The sequence below is a fragment of the Corvus moneduloides genome, chromosome 27 (genome assembly GCF_009650955.1).
Source record: "Corvus moneduloides isolate bCorMon1 chromosome 27, bCorMon1.pri, whole genome shotgun sequence".
In the NCBI taxonomy this organism is placed as follows: domain Eukaryota; kingdom Metazoa; phylum Chordata; class Aves; order Passeriformes; family Corvidae; genus Corvus; species Corvus moneduloides.
Window position 1 is genome coordinate 449,617 of NC_045502.1, and position 17,437 is coordinate 467,053.

General features: G+C 47.3%; 1 protein-coding gene across 5 annotated transcripts in view; it reads left to right on the top strand.

The window, feature by feature from the left end:
* The window catches only part of AAK1 (AP2 associated kinase 1), a 78,213-nt gene that overhangs the window by 10,107 nt on the left and 50,669 nt on the right, over positions 1–17,437 (top strand). For all 5 annotated transcript variants that reach the window (XM_032092266.1, XM_032092267.1, XM_032092268.1 and 2 more), the window contains exons 3-4: positions 14,646–14,764; positions 16,778–16,886. In XM_032092266.1, coding sequence (XP_031948157.1) covers positions 14,646–14,764; positions 16,778–16,886 — 228 coding nt within the window. The remainder of the gene's footprint in view (positions 1–14,645; positions 14,765–16,777; positions 16,887–17,437) is intronic.

Below are 17,437 nucleotides of genomic sequence, written 5' to 3' on the forward strand. Positions count from 1 at the left end.
CTGGAATGTACGTAGTGGAGTTTTGCTTGGGGTTCTCCTGCTGCTGTGCTCAGGAGGCGTGTCTGGGTGCTGCCATAGTAATCAAAATTCCTAAATGCCTAACTTGTCTGTTGCCGTGAGCTGTCCTCAGATCCTTGCATAATTGCTTCCCAAGTGGAGTGTGCTGTTACCATGGCACTTCGGGTCTCCATGGCCTGCTCTGCCTTGCCCTTGCAAGCCAGTCCAGCTAAAGACCAGTCCCAGCCCTGGCCTTCGTCTTGCTTTCTCCCTCCTCTACACCTCCAGCTACAACCTGCTCTCTGCTCGACTAGTTTAGCTTTTTTCTCTTCTCTCCTGCTGACATGATTCACCGCTTCCTTGCCTTTCCAGGGAAGCTTTTCAGCTGCCTGCAGTTGCTGCAGCTTCTTGCTGGCTTTGCAGTTCCAGTCGTGTTCACTCAGAGCCCGTCATGCTCCGCAGCATGTTGATGCCAGTGCTAATTTCACTTGGAGATGAACAAGGGCTCAGATGCTATTAGTGGCTGCTTGGAATAATAGCAGCTGAAATGTGCTTTTTAAAGGGCTGACTGATAACTAAACAAATGACTCTTTTTAATTTTTTTTAAGCTGTGAGTTATTCATGACCCATTAATTTTTATTTTTTTTCAGGCTTACAGTGGAAGTTCAAGGACTAAAATTGTTACAATTGAGAGGGACTGAGTCTGCCTTGCCAAGTAATCTATTTGGAGGCAGCGTGTCTTGCTGCATAGTAATAAAACACTGTTCTATCAGCTTTGGTTTTCCAAGTCTGCCTGTCAGGGAGGAATGGAGTGGATGCACAGGGCTGTGCAGCAGAGCACATGCCCAGCAAATCTCCCCACGTGAGCACCTAAACGTGCTTCCTGCTGTGACAGCCAGTACAGTTTCATCGCCTTTAGTGAGCTGCTGTTTGTTACAAAATTGCTGTCACAAATACTGCAAATACTGGGAGACTTTAATGCCCCTGAGTTGGGGTGTCTGGGCTGTGCTCTGCCGCTGCTCTCGGAATGCCAAGCCGCTGCTGCCCTTGGACCAGAGCTTCTGACAAGAGTGTGGATTTAATGCACAGGCTGGATCTTGCCCACTGATTATTTTAGGCTTCTAAAATGCTGTTGCATGGAAGAGATTAATTTCCTTCCTCTCCTTTCTCTTGCTGTGTTGTGATTTACAGCTTCCTCTTTTGTCCTTCTCCGTGGACCTGGCTGGGAGTTGCAGGATTCTGTGGGGAGTGAGGTGTCTCTTAGAGGTAATGAGATGAGGTCCTGAAACATTCAAAGAAATGAAGCTGAATGGTTTTAAATCAGCTCTGTCAAAATAACCCCCAGAGAAGTGACAAGAGGCAGTTATGTTTTTTCCATGTCATCCATGTGGTGAAAATGCTTCTAACTATTATAATTATTTTGTGTCTATTTGCTGTTGTGAGCATCATAGCTGATAGACTGAATATTCACTCCCAAAACTGCCACAATCTCTAGACAACCAGTCTTGCTCTCCTAAAATCAGGAGAGGTAAAGGCCATGCTCGTGTTGTGTGTTGGATGAGGTTCTGGGTTGTATTATTTTGCACGGTTCAGGCACTCGTGGCTGGCGCTGCCACACCAACATTAATGATGGTGACGTCCTGCCTATTTAAAAGGAGAGGGTGGAGCTTGTAAATCTAAATCTGTCTTGTCATGGCCTAGATATTGCAGCAGTGACACTAAGCAAGGGCCCTATAATTATGTTGGTAATATTGGATAATTGCATTAGGATTCTCAGCTGTGGTAAATCTTGTGTAGGGCTGACCATGGCCCTGCTTTCCCCTGGCTGTGAGTCTGACCCAGGAACTCTGTGTAAGCTCAAGCCTTTGTTTAACCTGGGGAGAAGTCCTTTGCTCAGATGTGCTGGATGTTCCATTAGGGTTTTCCTGGTGGTATTTAAAGCCTAAAGCTTAAGCAGTGCTGGAGCTGGAAGAGCTGCTGCTTTCTGAGTTGGGAGTGAGAAGGGTTTGTGATCAGCAGGGCTTTGCCTGGGCTGTTCTGCTCTATTGGAAGCAGACCTTTGCCCTGATGATGGGTGTTGTCTGATGGGCTCTGGAGGTATCTTTGAAGCTGGGTGTTTGTTTTTTTTCCCTTTTTCTTCCTGCCTCCTACTGAATCCCAGTTGATTTTGTGTGGGCACCAGGCTGACGCAGATGCCTGGCTTTCCGTGCCCGGAGAACTCTCTCAGCGTGAGGCTGCCTGAGGGATTTCTGCTGGCCAGCCACGGAGGCTCCTCTGCTTGCTGCTTTAACATGGACACTCTATTGCTGATGTGCAGATTGACTTTGTGCGGATCAAATTCTTCCCAGCTCGAATGTGAGTTGTGTGGAGAATTCCTGGCTGCTTAAATTGGTTATTATTGGAAGGACAGTGCCTAACTCTGGGAGCTGTGGAGTTGCAGGGCTGCACATGTATTTCTCTGCTATGGACTGTGTGGGACAGTGAGTTTATTACCTGCCCTGCTCAGAGCTGCTGTTGTTGTGAATATGAACCAGGTGAGCAGAGAATCCACTTCAGTGTCCCAGCACTGCCTTCCTCTGGCAGTAGGATGAAGCCTGGGAAGCCCCAGCATTTGCTAGCAGGAAACGAGCTGTGCACATGCTCTGCAGGGAGGAAAGGGGAGCTGGTGATTTGCCCAGCAAAGCTTTAATATTCTTCAAGAGTTCATCCTATGCAATAGAAGCTGCATTTCCTGTATGTTCACTTTAGCTCTGAGCTCTCCTGACTTATTACAGTTGTAACTGTTAACAATCTTCTTTTGAGTATGTTCACTGTTAAATTCCTGATCCTGTTGCAAAAATACCTTCTTAGCTGATTTTCCATCTGGGGAGATGCAGGATTCAGCTGATTCTCCTGATACCATGCCTGTTTCAGGTTTCCTGTCATGAAATACTAGATGTCCTCTATGCTTTATCTAGATGCTGTCTGCTCTCCCTGAAGTTCTGGAGCTCTGATTGCCTCCTACAGCCACTTAAAATGGTCAGAACAGGGTTGAAATTTGAGTTATGGTGACCATTGCTCCTTACACAGATGAGGCTCTTTCAGCTGGAGTTAGTGGTGTGCCCTTTATTTTTTGCCCTCAAGGTAACTCTTAAATGTTCAGGCTATTTAATTGGCAGTTGATGTTTCAAGATCTGATTTGATAGGTTTCCCAGAGCAGTTCTATCTCCACTCCAGGATGAAACCTTTTAAAGCACTGTTTAGGGGCAGTGGAAACAGCCCGAAGGAGCAGACGAAGCCACAACTGAAAGTTCAGTGAACCACCCAGAATCTGCACTGATTTTTGTTGACTTTTAGTGTGTTTGACTCCCTGTACAGGTGAATATGGTGAGGTCAGACACTGAGAGCTGTATCTCTCCTCTTGGAAATGAACAAGGGGAGCTTCCCAGGGGCTGTGATGGAAGTGTGGTACAGTGTTTTCTGCAGTCTCTGTGCTCTGTAGCTTTCAGACCTGTATGCACGGTAAGGACTTGTGTCTTGGTGGTCTAGAGCCCTGAGCTGAAGGAGAGCAGCACTGCCCAGAGGCCTCCTGTCTGCCCTGCAGAGACCAGTGGTTTGTGTTGCTGATAAGCAGAGCTCCTTGAAATAGCTTGCTCCAAATACTGCTCTGGGAGATGCTGGGACAGGCCTTTAGATTGAAGTAGTCCCTTAAACTTGGCATGTTATGCTGTAGATAAGTCAAGGGACTTAAAAAAATACGACAAAAACCAACTAAGTAAAGCTTGTTATTTCCTTTGAGGTAGAAAATCTGGGCTGAGAGAGGCCCTGTTTAATTTAGTGTTATTATCTGCTGTTCTCAGCTGGGGAGGCTGTTGGCAGGGGATGAGGGTTTGTTTTGTTCTTGTCCAGAACTGGACCCTGGTTTATGACACACATGTACACAAACACATGCACTGTTTACAGACATTTGGGTGTAGGAAGACCAGGAGATCCACGTTCAGGCCCCCCTGGAGCAGAGCCCGCTGCTGCTGTTGGGTGTGCGGTGTGTCCCGCGCATCTCCTCTGTCCTCACTGCCGCCTTCAGACAGCTGGGCAGGTGCCACCCACACCTGTGGGTCTGTGTGTGAGCCTGTGGCTGAGCACACGCTGTCAGTGCTCTGTGCTTCAGCTTGCAGACTGTTGATGCAGTTTAGCCCAGGTAAAGAAAATCCTGGTTTTTTGGCCTGGGTTGTGGGGAGCAAACACCAGTTTTGTCCGTTTACTCCTGCAAAGTGATGCAAGCCTGTGCCTTGGGACAGGTTGTGTGTTTTCTGTGCCTGCAACTTGAGGGTGAATATTCTTCACTTATATGGATATAAAATGACATGTAAATACCCTAATGTAACCAGAGGATTATGGAATTGGGTGGGAGAGTGAGTCATAGGCACTAATTAAATCCCAAACCCCAAGTGTCGTGTCTCTCCAACGTGTAGTACTGAAACAACAAAATGCAAACACAAAGGAGAACATTCGTACAACCACCACTGCTTTGAGTCTTTCTAGTCTTCTAGTGCTGGATAATCTGGAAAAGACTCTGTATAGCATGCTTCCAGCTGCCCAGGAGGCTGTGGAGAAAAGATTGGTTATAGCTACGTTGGCGTGTAGGGGAAGAACTTGGGGTTGAGATCCAGTGGAGATTTTGGTGAGACTTCCTGGTGGTGACAGGGTGACAACACCCAGGAATGAATTGCTGCAGAGCATGTGGGGAGTGTGAGTAGAGTGGTGAAAGAGCAGGTTAGAGGATGTGCTGGGAGGAGACTGTGGGCAGGGTCAGTCCTGCCAGAGAGAGGCTGAGTCGGGTGAAATCCTTTGTGGTACCTGGCAGTGCTGGGAAACCTCTAAAAATGTTTCTTCCTGTTGGTAACATGCCCTGCCATACCCAAAACGTCAGGAGAAGGTGAACCCTTCAGTCCCATCCTGTTGGGATGACTTGCTGCTGTCTCTTAGTAAGAGATGCTGTGGTTTGAGGGGTCTGATCTGGGCTGGGACCACCTGAAGGTGCAGTTCCAGCACAAATTTGCTTTCTGAAGCCAGGCTGCAGAGCTCCTGTGTGGGAGGAGGTCTCAGGGGTGTGAGCTGGGTGAGCAGGGCCTGTACCTCACCCTGCTGCTGTCAGCGGTGTGTTGGCAAACTGACCCAAATGTTCTCTGGTCACGTTTTTTGCCCTTTTTTATTAATCACAGGTTGTCCCACCCTAGTAGCATCCTTTTTAACACCATGGCTTGAAGAACAGAGAAACTACTTGCAAATTGCTTGTGTTTCTGACTGTCTCCGTCTGAAGGAAGTGGGAGCAGAGATAATGTTCCAGGTTGAACTCAGTAAATCATAAATTGTACCAGTGCTGTCTTTACTTTCTTTGATATTTTCATGATCTTGGATATTAACAGCCCTAATGCAAAGTCTGCCTCGTTACTGTGCCTTCTGAATTGCACCTCAAACGACTTCAAAAAACAAAATGAGGGAGTTGTATTTTTTTTAGAGGTGTTAATGCTGACACTCTGTGACTTTAAAGGTGTTGCAGATGCTTCATAAAGCAAAAAAAGCAGTGTACAGTGATCCTGATCATTCCAACCCCTTATATATCACAGTAGAACACTTCACAATGCTGCCTCTGGTTTGTGGGCACATTTGGTAATAACAAGGAATAATATTGGAACAGAAAACTTAATTTGGGGTGAAATATCCTGTCCTGGAAATAAAGAGCTCAGAAGTGGTGCAGAAGTGGCATAAAACCAGGGAAAATGGGATTTGAAATGGTGTGTTTTCAGCAGGTATATGCAGCAATATCCTCCTGCTGGGCAATGGAAGAGTGGACTAAAGGCATCAGAAAGAATACATTGGTGCAGATTAATAGCCACAAAAATAGCACTATAATCCTAATGCCCGTCACGGGGAGCTATTATTAAAATAAAAAGCCCATATTAAAATATGCCAGCAAATATTTGCTTGTGTGGAGGGTCACACCAGATCATGACACGAGGCAGGATCAGTAGGACTGTTTTCCTTGGCTTTCCTCCCCGTCACTGCTGGGTTTGTGGGACAGTGTGGTGCTTTTATAGGAGCTGCTGGGGAGCCTCCTCGAGACTCGTGGTGTGGTCCCAGTAGCACTTCCCAGCAGTCACAGGAAGGTTTTCTGGAGGTCTCTGCAGCTCAGCAGCCCCCAGTGTGCTCAGAGGACGGGATCCCAGGGCACCTCTTCTGCTTGTCCTACAGAGGAGTCACTTGTCTCTGTTCCTCCTGGGTTTGGAGGTGTGGGGAACCAAGCTGAGGGTATTCCTTCACCTCTGTTGAAAGCTGGCCCACGGAGCTGTAGGGGAGCAGCACTGGCACATGGAGAGCTTTTCCTTGATGTGCTTGCAGAGCTCTGCTGAGCTTGGCTGTTGTCTGAAATAATTACAGATTATTGTATTGTTTAACTTTGGCCAAACTGTTTTCCTTGGCCTTTTTTCTTTGTGGTGACTCCAGTTTTTAAGTGACTCCAAAGCTGAGGTTTGCTGTAGCCATCTCTGTCTCTGGAAAAAACACCCAAAAACATGGGTGCTTTAGGATCAAGAATCACATCATAGAATAGTTTGGATTGGAATGAGTGAATATTGTATATACACAACTAGGGGGAATTTTTTTTTTTTTTTTTTGAATGAGTGTATGTTGCTCCAGTTAGAGGAGTCAGAGGTGCAGGATGGCTTCCTCAGGACAGCAGCAGAGAGAAAATGGTTCTGGTGTTGCCTGGTGATGATGTCCAGTGATGGGTAATGTGCCATGTCTGTGTGACAGCTGCTTGTGGCTGTGACTGGGGAGAAAAATACATTACTGTGTATTAGTAAAGCTTTGGGAATGGTGAGCTGGAAACACCCCATGCAAGGGAGTCACTATGATTTTCCTGTAACTGGATCACAGCATCCTGACTGTGGGGAAAAAAAACAAAACCTGAGTGAGCCTGCCCTTGTACTTAGGAAGGTAAGTGCTAAGGAAGTTCTTCTGGCTGGTGAGATAAGGCAAAATATGACATAATTCTTGATGGATAAGAATCAGTAAGTATTGGAATTGTGCAAATGCAGTGGCTTTGTGCCTGGTTCAGCAGAGCACTTAATTTTGAGTGCCTGCTGGTACAGCTAGAGCTTAAAATGCCTTGCTGGCTGTCTCTGGAGGCTGAATGTTCCCGGGGCAGTTTTGGGCACACCTGAACAGCACTTGGCTTCTCCTCAGCTGCCGTGCTGGAGCACAGTGGGCTGTCTGCATGCAGAGCATTGAGGGGGATGAGATGGAGCTAAAATACAGCAAGATGGGAACAATCCAGTGGAAAACCATGTCTTGTTTGTCCATCTCAGAAAAGAATTTCACCCCTGAGGAATAACGTTTTTAGTGGCATTCACAATGTTTATCAGGAGCTATGGTAATTCCAGGTATTGTTAATTTGTTTGTGGAAGGGTGATGGAGAAAATCCAAAATGAAACAGTGGATTTTTATTTATTTTTGAAAGTGGAAATTGGTGACCTGACAGTTTCAAGCCTGATGATTTGACTGCCTTAACTGAAAAGAGGAGCGATTCCTCCTCAAACCCAACATAGCCTCGGAAAAAAAAATGAGGGATGTGATTGGAGGAAAACCTTGACAGTGTTTGCAGAGGGAAAACACATCCATGGAGATGTTTTTGTAGCTGCTCTTGCAGAGCTCAGATGTGCAGCTGGGAGGTCATGGAGCTGTGTGTCTCCTTTGCTCCCGGACAAGCAGCGCTCGTGTCTCTGTGAGGAACATTCAGCAGGATTTTAGGAGGAGGTTCTGCCTAATTGTGTTTGGATGAGGCTGTTCCTGTTCCTCTGCTGTCTCTGGCAGAGGCTGTTGCATCAGCATAGCTGGGTAGCACAGGAATGCAGCGTGTTTTGGGAGCACCAATGGTTCATGGACGGGCCTTTGGTCCTGCAGATCCCATGAAATCCAGCCTGCTTTTCTGTGTGTGCACAGGGCAGAGTCCAGCCCCGCTCCTGGACTATGATTAACTCTGGTGAAGTGGTCTGTTGAGCTGGGGCTTCAAACACTGTCTGGGCTGCAAGTGAACTTGCTTTATTTTGGCCTGGCATGGACAAAACGTGGGGGGATTCTTGGGCTGTCCTGTGCAGGCCCAGGGGTTGGACTAGGGTGATCCTTGTGGGTCCCTTCCAATTCAGGATATGCTAGGATTCTATGAAAACAGGCTTTGCCTGGGGGCCTCTTGTTTGACAGGCACACCACCTGCCTGTGGATGTGCCTTGTTTTCCTCTCTGCTGTTCCAGGTTACCTGTGAGTGGGAAGATCTGGACTAGGGCTGAGGAGGTGATGGTGTGTGATGGTACAGGTGTGGTGCTGGTAGGAAGGGGGTTCTCAGGACAAGCCATTTCGGGTGGTTTCCCTGCTACCCCGCAGTGGTGCCATCCCAGAAGGACCAGGTGGGTCTGTGAAGGGTGAGGGGGTGGCGTCCGGAGCGCGGCTCGGCTGCAGCACCTGATGAGCTCGGCTGATTTATGTGGCCCTGGTGAAAAGCAGCCCTGGAGGTGCTTGTCACCAGAGGGTGATGGAAGGAGCCCCTGTCTCTGTGGTTCTTCCTGACCGTTACATCAGTTGGTGCAAATTCCATGCCGTAACAGTGCTGTGCTTGGTTGCATGTTGGCATTGCTGCCTGCCTGTGACTTGCTGGCTGCAAGAGGATTCCAGGCTTGCAATCCACATGAATCCCTTAAACTCAGCACAGCGCTATCTCCTTACCTTGGAGGAGCTGAGAGGGATTACGTGCAGCTCTTACCTAGTTTAGAAGTGCTTGCCTGGCTGTGAGGAGTTCTGCATCCTGCTGAAATTACAGAAGGGCTGAAAACATAACTACCAGAGCTGGCAGCTGGCCAGCGCCCTGACACAAACCTGCATGGAAAATTGCTTTGGCATCTATATTGACTGGAGATAATTGGAACTTCCCAGTATTTTTTCAGCTTATCCTAAAACCTTTTAGCAAGTACGACAGTCAGGCAGCAGTGTGTAGCACGATAACCATGTTTCCATGCTGTTGAGGCAGGCCTAAAGTGCCAAAGAGACACAAAAAGTTTCCCCAGAGAAACCGCTGTAGCTGGTGGAAGCTCTAAGCTGACAGTGATCCCAGTGCTGGCTGTGTGCTGCCTGCTCAGCAGTGTTAATATGTCTTAAGGATGAACACAGAAATAACTTCTCATGTTTTAGAATGGGAATGCTTTTTTAGCTTTTGCTGGCTGGCATGGGAAGAGAGTTGAATTTCCTTCAGAACCTTAAACCACAGGCACATGTGCAGGGGAAAACTGTCCTCTGAGGTGACTCTCAGGCTTAGCTCTTGCTTTTGTCGCTTCTGGCGCTTGCAAGTCTCTGGGTTTATTTATTTTGTTGCAGCTGAAGCCTGCACTGGTCTCGTGCCTTTTGCTTTCTACACGTGTACTGGAAAAGAGGCTTTACCAGCAAAGATACGGGGATGTTCCTGGTGCCTGGAATACTTTGCCTCTAAGCTGTGCCTGTGTGTGACCCGCCCTCCCTGGCCACGTGTAGCACAGGCTCCTGAGCTGACCTTGGCTGCTGGGAGCTGCACAGATCCTGAGATGATCATCTTTTACATTGGAGCTGGCAGTGCCTGGCTGTTGTCTTGCTGTTCTCTGAGAATAGAAGTAAATGGTCCTGTAATGTGCATCTGGCAGGGCTTCATCATAATTGCTTGTAAATTTGTCTTTGATCTGTTTCCTTTCAACTTTACCCAGATTTAGCCAAGTTGGGGGTTGGACTGGAATAACGAGGGAGAAATTGGTTGTGGTCTGGAGCTCTGGAAGCTGAAAGCCCTTGAGGCTGAGGAGGTGGTGGTGGTGTAGATGTGCAGTGGGCAAGGAGGAAGGGTTAACCAGCTGTCAGCAGTTAAAAGATAAGGTAAGGGTATGAGGCTGACTGTGAAAAACAGAGTTCGGATGGGTGGCTTGTCTGGGCAAAGCCTGTCTGTGGAGTGGGCAGTGGCCAGGCAGGGCTGCAGCCATCGTCACCCTGCAACCCATGGGAGACACACACCAGCTTCTGGGAACGGCCCCATTTCTGCTGGAAATGCTGTGTGCTGGGTGAAGGGCAGCTCTTAAATCCATCCGGAAGGCTTGTTTAAGCAGTGCTGGCTGCAGTCCAGGTGCTGGGTAGCTCGGTCCCTCCCTGGGCTGTTGTGGGCTGGCTGGTGCTCCCAAGGGACACTCTCAGCCATCTGGTGGGTCCTGCTGCCCCTCTGCTGTCACACCTGAGCTGTGTTTGCTGGCTGCTCTACAAACAGTGCTGCTTCTGAGGGGCCTGAGGAGCGCGGGTCCTTCTGAACTGCTTTGTGGTGTGAATTTGATGGCTACAGTTGCCAGTAAAAAGGTTTCAAGTACTTCAAATGCTTCGAGTGTATTGGCCGATAACCCGTGTATGCACCTGCCCCCCAGCCTTACAATGCTGCGCCTTTTCTGCAATGCGACAGTTTGTGGCCATTTTCTTTATCTTTGTGCAGTTCATGAGCAGTCGGTAATAAACATTTTGGGCATCTGGGAGGTGAAGGATGGGCCAAAGCTCCCAGACTCGTCTCTTGTGCGCAGGAACTTGACAGGAAATCTCCCCAGCTCTGGGTACGGAGTGCCAGGCATCCCTGCCACTGTCTATCTACCTATCTACAGACGTATATATAAAAATAAATAAATATAAATAACACATACAAATTAAAAATATCTATCGAATTTATTTTGATTTTTATACATATATAAAAGTGTCTAACAGAGGTTGTGGCACAAGAAGTCCGTAAGCAGATGTACCTACAGCTCTAACCTTGGCCTGGGAGGACCTGCAGCCCCAACCCTCCTGGAAGGAGCAGGATTCCTGCTGTAGCTCCGATTTGCTCCAGCCTGTGGATGTGCCCAAGCCCCATTCCTGCAAATTTGTGTGAAAGTCGATGGCCTGATTTCTCTGCCCTGTCTGTGCTTCCTTCGGAGGCCAGGTTGGAGGGGAAGGTTTTTAGTCATCTTAAAACTGACCTGCGTGTCCTGCTGGTGGACTTGAATCTTACACACAGAGGGCTCTAGACATACAAAGAGTGCGGCAAGAAGCTGCTGTCCTTTGTGCTTCTTCCCTTTCCCTTCTCTTCCTGCTGTTTCCCTGTTTGCAGTCCCATTCTCTGTGCCAGACTAGGAGTACTAAAGCCAATTAGCAGTGGAAGGTGTAATAAATGCAGATAAATTAAAATTCGGGTGGTATTTTTCACACCTGCTGATTTAAATGTGAAGTGGGCAGTTAGAAGTTCTTGATTGTGTTGTGCCTTTCTGGACTGAATCCTGGGTACAGTCAAAGCCTGGGAAGGAATGCTGTGGTCTGCTTTGATTGAGGCAGTTGGACCAGCTGAAATAGGAGTTGTATAGAAAGTAAAACTCTCAGATGGGTGTGGGTCATCAAATTTTGCTTCTCTGATGGCACAGTCACTTCCTCTAGATTGCTGTGTAAAAATTGCTGTGTTTTCCCTGATGGAACCAATCCTCATTTTCTCCGGAGGGAGCCGTGCTGCTTTTACATGTAGCAAAATTGTCGTGCTTTAATCTGCAGTCAGTGGGAGCTTAATAATAAAGTAACCACATTGGTGGGTTTATTTGCAGACAAAATAAATTCAACAGTTTTGCACATCTTCTTTATGTGAGGTGTTTTCAGCTGAAGTTGCAGGAGTCAAAGGTGAGGGAGAAAAGGACACGAGGTGTAATTTTACTGTGGCTTCTGTAAGTGCAGATGTCACAGGTTCCTCTTCCTTGGATGTGGCTTCACCTGATGTATTTTTGTCTCACTGCTGCATTTGGAAGATGCTCCGGGCCACAAGTCTGTGTTGATGTTTGAGTCCTGTATCAAAACCCATTAGCTCGATTTCTATTATTACTTTTTAATATTATGAACATCTCTTTCCTCTGAGCTCTCGGGATGCTTTATCTGTGTTCTCCCTTGCACAGACTGTAGTTTTCTGTGCCAGTTGGCTTTGTGCATGACGTGCATATTCTAACGAGGGTGCTCTGGAGGTGACTTTGTTAATTAGCCCAGGATCCTGGTGGAGGGAAGGGACCTGTGCTAACAAGGCATTAGCAGTTGGTCTGAAGAGGCTCCAGTCCCACTCAGCTGAAGCAAAGATTTGGGAGGAGGTTCTTGAGGGTTAGTGGAGCTGCTTTTTTTTTTTTTTTTAAAAAAAAGTTTAATTGATCTATTTTGCTGCTCAGCTCATGTTTCTTTCTGCTGAGCACAGCACTGTAAACAGAGATCCCGTATCCTGCTGGCCTGGCCAGAGCTGGGAAAGGGAACTGAGCCCCTGGAATGGAGCGGGGCTTCTTGTGGGTGACTGCTCATTTTGGGGGGAGGAAGGGAAACCGAAGTGTTCTGTGATTACCAAAAAGTTTTGAGGATGGCTGAGACTGTAATAAACTTTGAAAAACCAACCCTTTGGGGTTTTGTTTGGTTTCTGTTTTTTTCTTGTTTAATGTTTTCTCTGGTATTTTTCTGAGATCCATGGAAGTATTGTACATAAATTAAAAAAAAAGAAGTCCAAGCCTGATCTCTCCAATAATTCTGAAAAACATAGACTGTTAGGAAAGTAGGGTTTGGGAAAATTGTGTTGGTTATAGTCCCTTATTTCTTCCTGGCTCCATTGTGGGTTATAAGAGGGGGAAGAAAAATCAGTGCAGCGCTGTGTTCCTCTTTTGCACAGCCACCCTTTGGGCTAAAGATTCACAGCGGGATGTGCGGATTTGTTCTCCAAAAACGAGACAAATGTGGCTGGGGAGAACAATAAGGCTGCTGCTGTGGGTTCAGAAACTCTTAAAAATGACTTGTAATTTGAGATCCTCAACTTGAAGCAGCTTTGGGGAGAGAGTCAGGGTTATTTTTGGGTCTGAATCGAGCACTGTGCACAGAGGCTCCTCCAGAGCTGCGAGGGGGTTCGAGCAGCTGTGATGTGCTGCATCCCAGGGCCATGTCCCAGTTTCCTGAATTTGAATGTCCATTTTGCAGCCTGGGTATCTCTTTCAAGACCTTTATTGAGGTCTTCATGCTTTTTTTGGGAAGGGGGGAGGAGTGGGTGTTTTTTGTTTGTTTTGCTTCTTCTTTCTATTGCATCTTTCTGCTACATCTCTGGGGCTGCTTCTAAAAGTCAGTGGGGCTTCCTCGAAAACCCTGCTCTAGTTCCTGTGGTGAACTGTGCTGTGTAAAACTGAGGGTTTGCCTGCTGAGAGAGATTCCTGCCGAGCAGTTCCCGTGCTGGCAGGTGTGTTACCTGCATGTGTAACTCCTGTGTCGGTGTGGAAGAGGGGCTGTTACGTCGTAAAAGCCATTGATAAGAAACAGGGAGAGTTGTACGTTCAACACAGCAGTGTTGTCTGGTTCTTTGCTCTTTTTCATTCTTTTCTTGTCATATGCCACCTATTTAACCATAAATTTTACCCAAGTGTGGCTTTGTTTGTCACTTGTCACGCAATGGGGGCAACCCGTGCAAGAGCTGGGTAACCACGAGGCACAAACGTGTCCAGTGGAGCTGTGTGTGGCAGTGATCTGGTGGTCTCTGGCAGCCTGTGAAGAATGGGATTCCCTAAAGGGCTCAGACTTGGAAAAGGAGAATTCTTTGGGATGTGACTTGACTTCTGTGGTGTGTAACTGCTGCTCTCCTTGTCGTGGGACTTCTGAAGACACGTAACTCACTTGTGAGCTGAGCCTTTACGAGTCCTTGAACATAAAAGAAGTATTTAGTGCAGTGTAAGGTGCCGGAGAACAGATGAAGTGCTGTTGGGTTGTGGCATCAGCAGTGTCATTGTGCCTCCCTTTTTACCAGTGTGCAGCACTTCTGGCTACTTGGATCTGTGCCACTCGGCCCAAATTCATTCTGATCTCCGGAGCCAGGTGTGAAGCTTTTGATGCCTCTATCCCTCCATCCTCCATCAGCTTCCTATTTCTGCCAGGACTACAAATGTAAACCTTTGTATTTGGATGGAGAGCTGACAGAGATGAAAGGCTTTCATCTGAAACAAGTAATTTATCCTGGGAGTCCTGACTTTACTAATAGCAATGACCACAGAATTGTGGGTTTTTCCCCTTGTTCTTCTGTCCCGATTTAAAAGCATTAACATCAAACCGCATGTGGGAGATGTTTCTTCTGCTTCTTGCACAAATCAGCTTTGTAATGTAACTTAGATGCTTCAAAGTTGCAGAGCCTTTTAAGTTTAGGCCTTTGGTGGTTCAGTGTGTGATGTGTAGCTCTGATTTCTGTCCAAGGCAGCATTGCTGTCCTTCAGCTTTCTTCTTCATAATGGGAATTAACGGAGCAATGAGGGACTGTCTGGCAGGACCAGGGACTGGTGTAATTGCTTGTTTTATGGAGATGTTAAGTGTTAACTTCACTGCCATTAGTTGAAGATTACCCCCTTGGATCCTTTTTAGTTCCTAGAGATCCAGGCAGAGCTGGAAGCTCTGAACATGAGCACGGGAAGGAGCATTCCCACCATGGAGTGGTGGGAGCTGCTCAGTGCCCTCCCTCTTCCTGCTGTGCTCCCCTGGCAGGGACAGGGTTGGGAGCAAAGAGCAAGAGGTTTCTTGTTAATGAACAGGTGATTTTGTGTCTTCCATAGGTGGCTTTGCAATCGTGTTCCTGGTGAGGACGAGCAATGGGGTGAAGTGTGCCCTGAAAAGGATGTACGTCAATAACGAGTACGACCTGCAGGTCTGCAAGAGAGAGATCCAGATCATGGTGAGTGACTGCTCTGTGCTGGGGCCCCTGGAAGACTGGAATGCAGTGGGGTGAGAGCCTGGTCACCTTCTGCTTGTGAACTCTGGCATCAGGTCACAAACTGCATTTTCCTAGCAAAAATGGCTTTTGTGTGGAAAGACCTAACCCCTGGAGTTGTGAAAATCTAGTACTGAACTGTTTCAAAAGTAAATAGTTCCAGTGGACAAGGAAAACCTGGTACCTGAAAAAAAACCCAGGGAATTTCAGGAAAATGAGGGGTGAACTGCATGGTTTAATGAGCAAAGGAAGGGCTGAAGGGGTGAGCATGGCTGGGGGTGTTGGAATTCAGAGTCTGTCAATTTTCAGTTGAGAGCCCAAGTCTTCAGCCTTTTAAACTTGATCAGACGAGGCTGATGATTCTGATATCTCTGAACTGAAATCAGTGCATGAATGGCACACCTCCATCCTGAGATAAATCTATATCACAACATCTTCTAATCCTTTGGGTCGGGATGAAGGTTATCTCTCATCAGTGAGGTTGGTAGATTAAAACAGTATTTGTGGGGTAGTTGCTGCCAAGGCTTTTGAAATGTAAAGTATTTGTAATAAGCTCTGGGATGTTTCTCTAGATTATTGGGCACAAGGATTTATATGATGGGATAGCTATTTTTAATAGCTGTTTTAAACTTAGCTTCTGTAAACAAAGACAAAACGGAGATGATCCAAATAGATTTGCCTAATCTTGTTTGCAGCATGGTAAACATGGGAGGTGCCACCTTTGAAGTTGTATTCCAAGATACTGATGAGCGTTTAGAGGTGGGGAAGGAAATACAAAATCCTCCTTTTGTGAATTTACCGCACGAGGTACAGGTTTGGGGTAGATGATCTTCATATCAGAAACTCCTACCTGTAGCAATTCTGGGTGTAATTTTTGAAGTAGCTTTTAATTAGATTAATACCTATAAAGTGAACTGCAGTAGTTTGTGATAGTGCAAGGAAGCTTTGGGCTTGGTTTGGCATCCCTGTAGCTATGTGGGAAAAGGTGAGATTAGATCTCACATCAAAGGTTTAGCTGTGCTCACAAAGCTTGTTTACTTGGGTTTCACTTGCTGCTTTCTCTTGTCTTCACATCTTTGGAAAGTGAGGGTGAGGAGGGTCCTTCTCACCTGGCAGGGCTGCTTGCTCCTGGGCTGGATCTTATCCCAGGCACTTGTCTGTGTCCTGAAGAACCAGGGCATCCCTAAAAGGAAATGTTTACTTCTTTCCCAGCCTTTCTGCAAGAAGGAATTATTTTACACTTAACTGCAGTTTTTGCAGCCCCATGGTGTTACAGCAGAACCTTGATTTCTTTACTGGTGAAGCCGAGCATCAGACTGGGCTGGCTGTCACAGCTGGGAGCGTGTGTGAAGCTGGCAGTCCCAAAGAAGCAATTTTTCCCTGCAGTTTAGCATGCATCTCCATGGCAGAGGCTTGGAACTTGATGATCTCTAGGGTCCCTTCCAAGCCAAGCCAGTCTGTGATTCTATGGTAAGTTGTTGATGTGAGAACTTGGGCTTTAATCCGTTGAGTTACTTAAAGCACTTCTAAAAGCAAGGTTAAAGTTTATTTTGTTGTTTTTGTGGGTTTTTTTGAGCATGTGAAGATTTGAGATATGTTTTGTCAGCAGAAGAGTTGGAAGGAGATGAGGCAAGTAAGGCCAACAAGTCCTGCGTGGCCACCACCACCATTGCCCTGTTCTCCCCTCGTGTAGCTCCCAGCAGCTCCCAGGGCCTGGCCCAGGCCACCTCAGGGAATGTGCCAAAATCTGGACCAGTCCTGAGCAAGTTAAGTTAGTTCATCAGGTTGGCTGTTCCTCTGCTGTTTGTCTCAGATCCTTCTGGAAGGAAAACAGGTAGGGACAGACCTGAGGTTTGCTCAAGCTCTGCAGGACGATTAATCCCAAGTGACAGAAGCTTGTGCGGTGTGGAGGAGCCAGGTGAAAACGCTGCTCGCTCTACGTGGCTGCTCCATGGTGTGACTTTGTCTGTCTTGCAGCGGGATCTGTCTGGCCACAAGAACATTGTGGGGTACATCGACTCCAGTATCAACTCCGTCAGCAGCGGGGACGTGTGGGAAGTGCTGATCCTCATGGACTTCTGCCGGGGTGAGTGGGGGCCTGGCGTGTTGGTCATGGGGGGGTTTGTCCCTCTGTGCTTACAGGGAACTTGCACATCATCTTCCTTTCGAAAGAAGAGCTGTTCCTAAGCTGCCAGGAAGCTGTTCTGAGCTAAGCAAAGCCAGGACTGGGGGTGGAGAAGTGGATGACCCGTGAGACTGTGTTGACTCTGCTAATGGGATTGGTACCATCTTGGCTGCTGCCCAGGATGGTCCTGGATCCCCTCTGTTGTGAAGGAGGACCCTAAGATACATCTTGCTGTTTGTAGAATGGTCCACACAAGAAGTGGCTCCTCTAAAACTGCCAGGAATGTAATTTTTCTTCACTTTAGTCTCATTGCAAGCTTTGATCCACAGCCTGTCTTAGGATTATTCTGGAAGAAGCATGAAATGGATAATGGGAAGCCAAGAGGCATTCCTCTTACCTCTGACCTTTTTGCTTGGCTGTCTGTAGCCAGACAGGCTCTTCTAGGTGTCCCAAAGCTTTGATCTTTGTGGCTGGGATGTGGTGTTTGGAACATGACGCATGTGCTGGGCTCA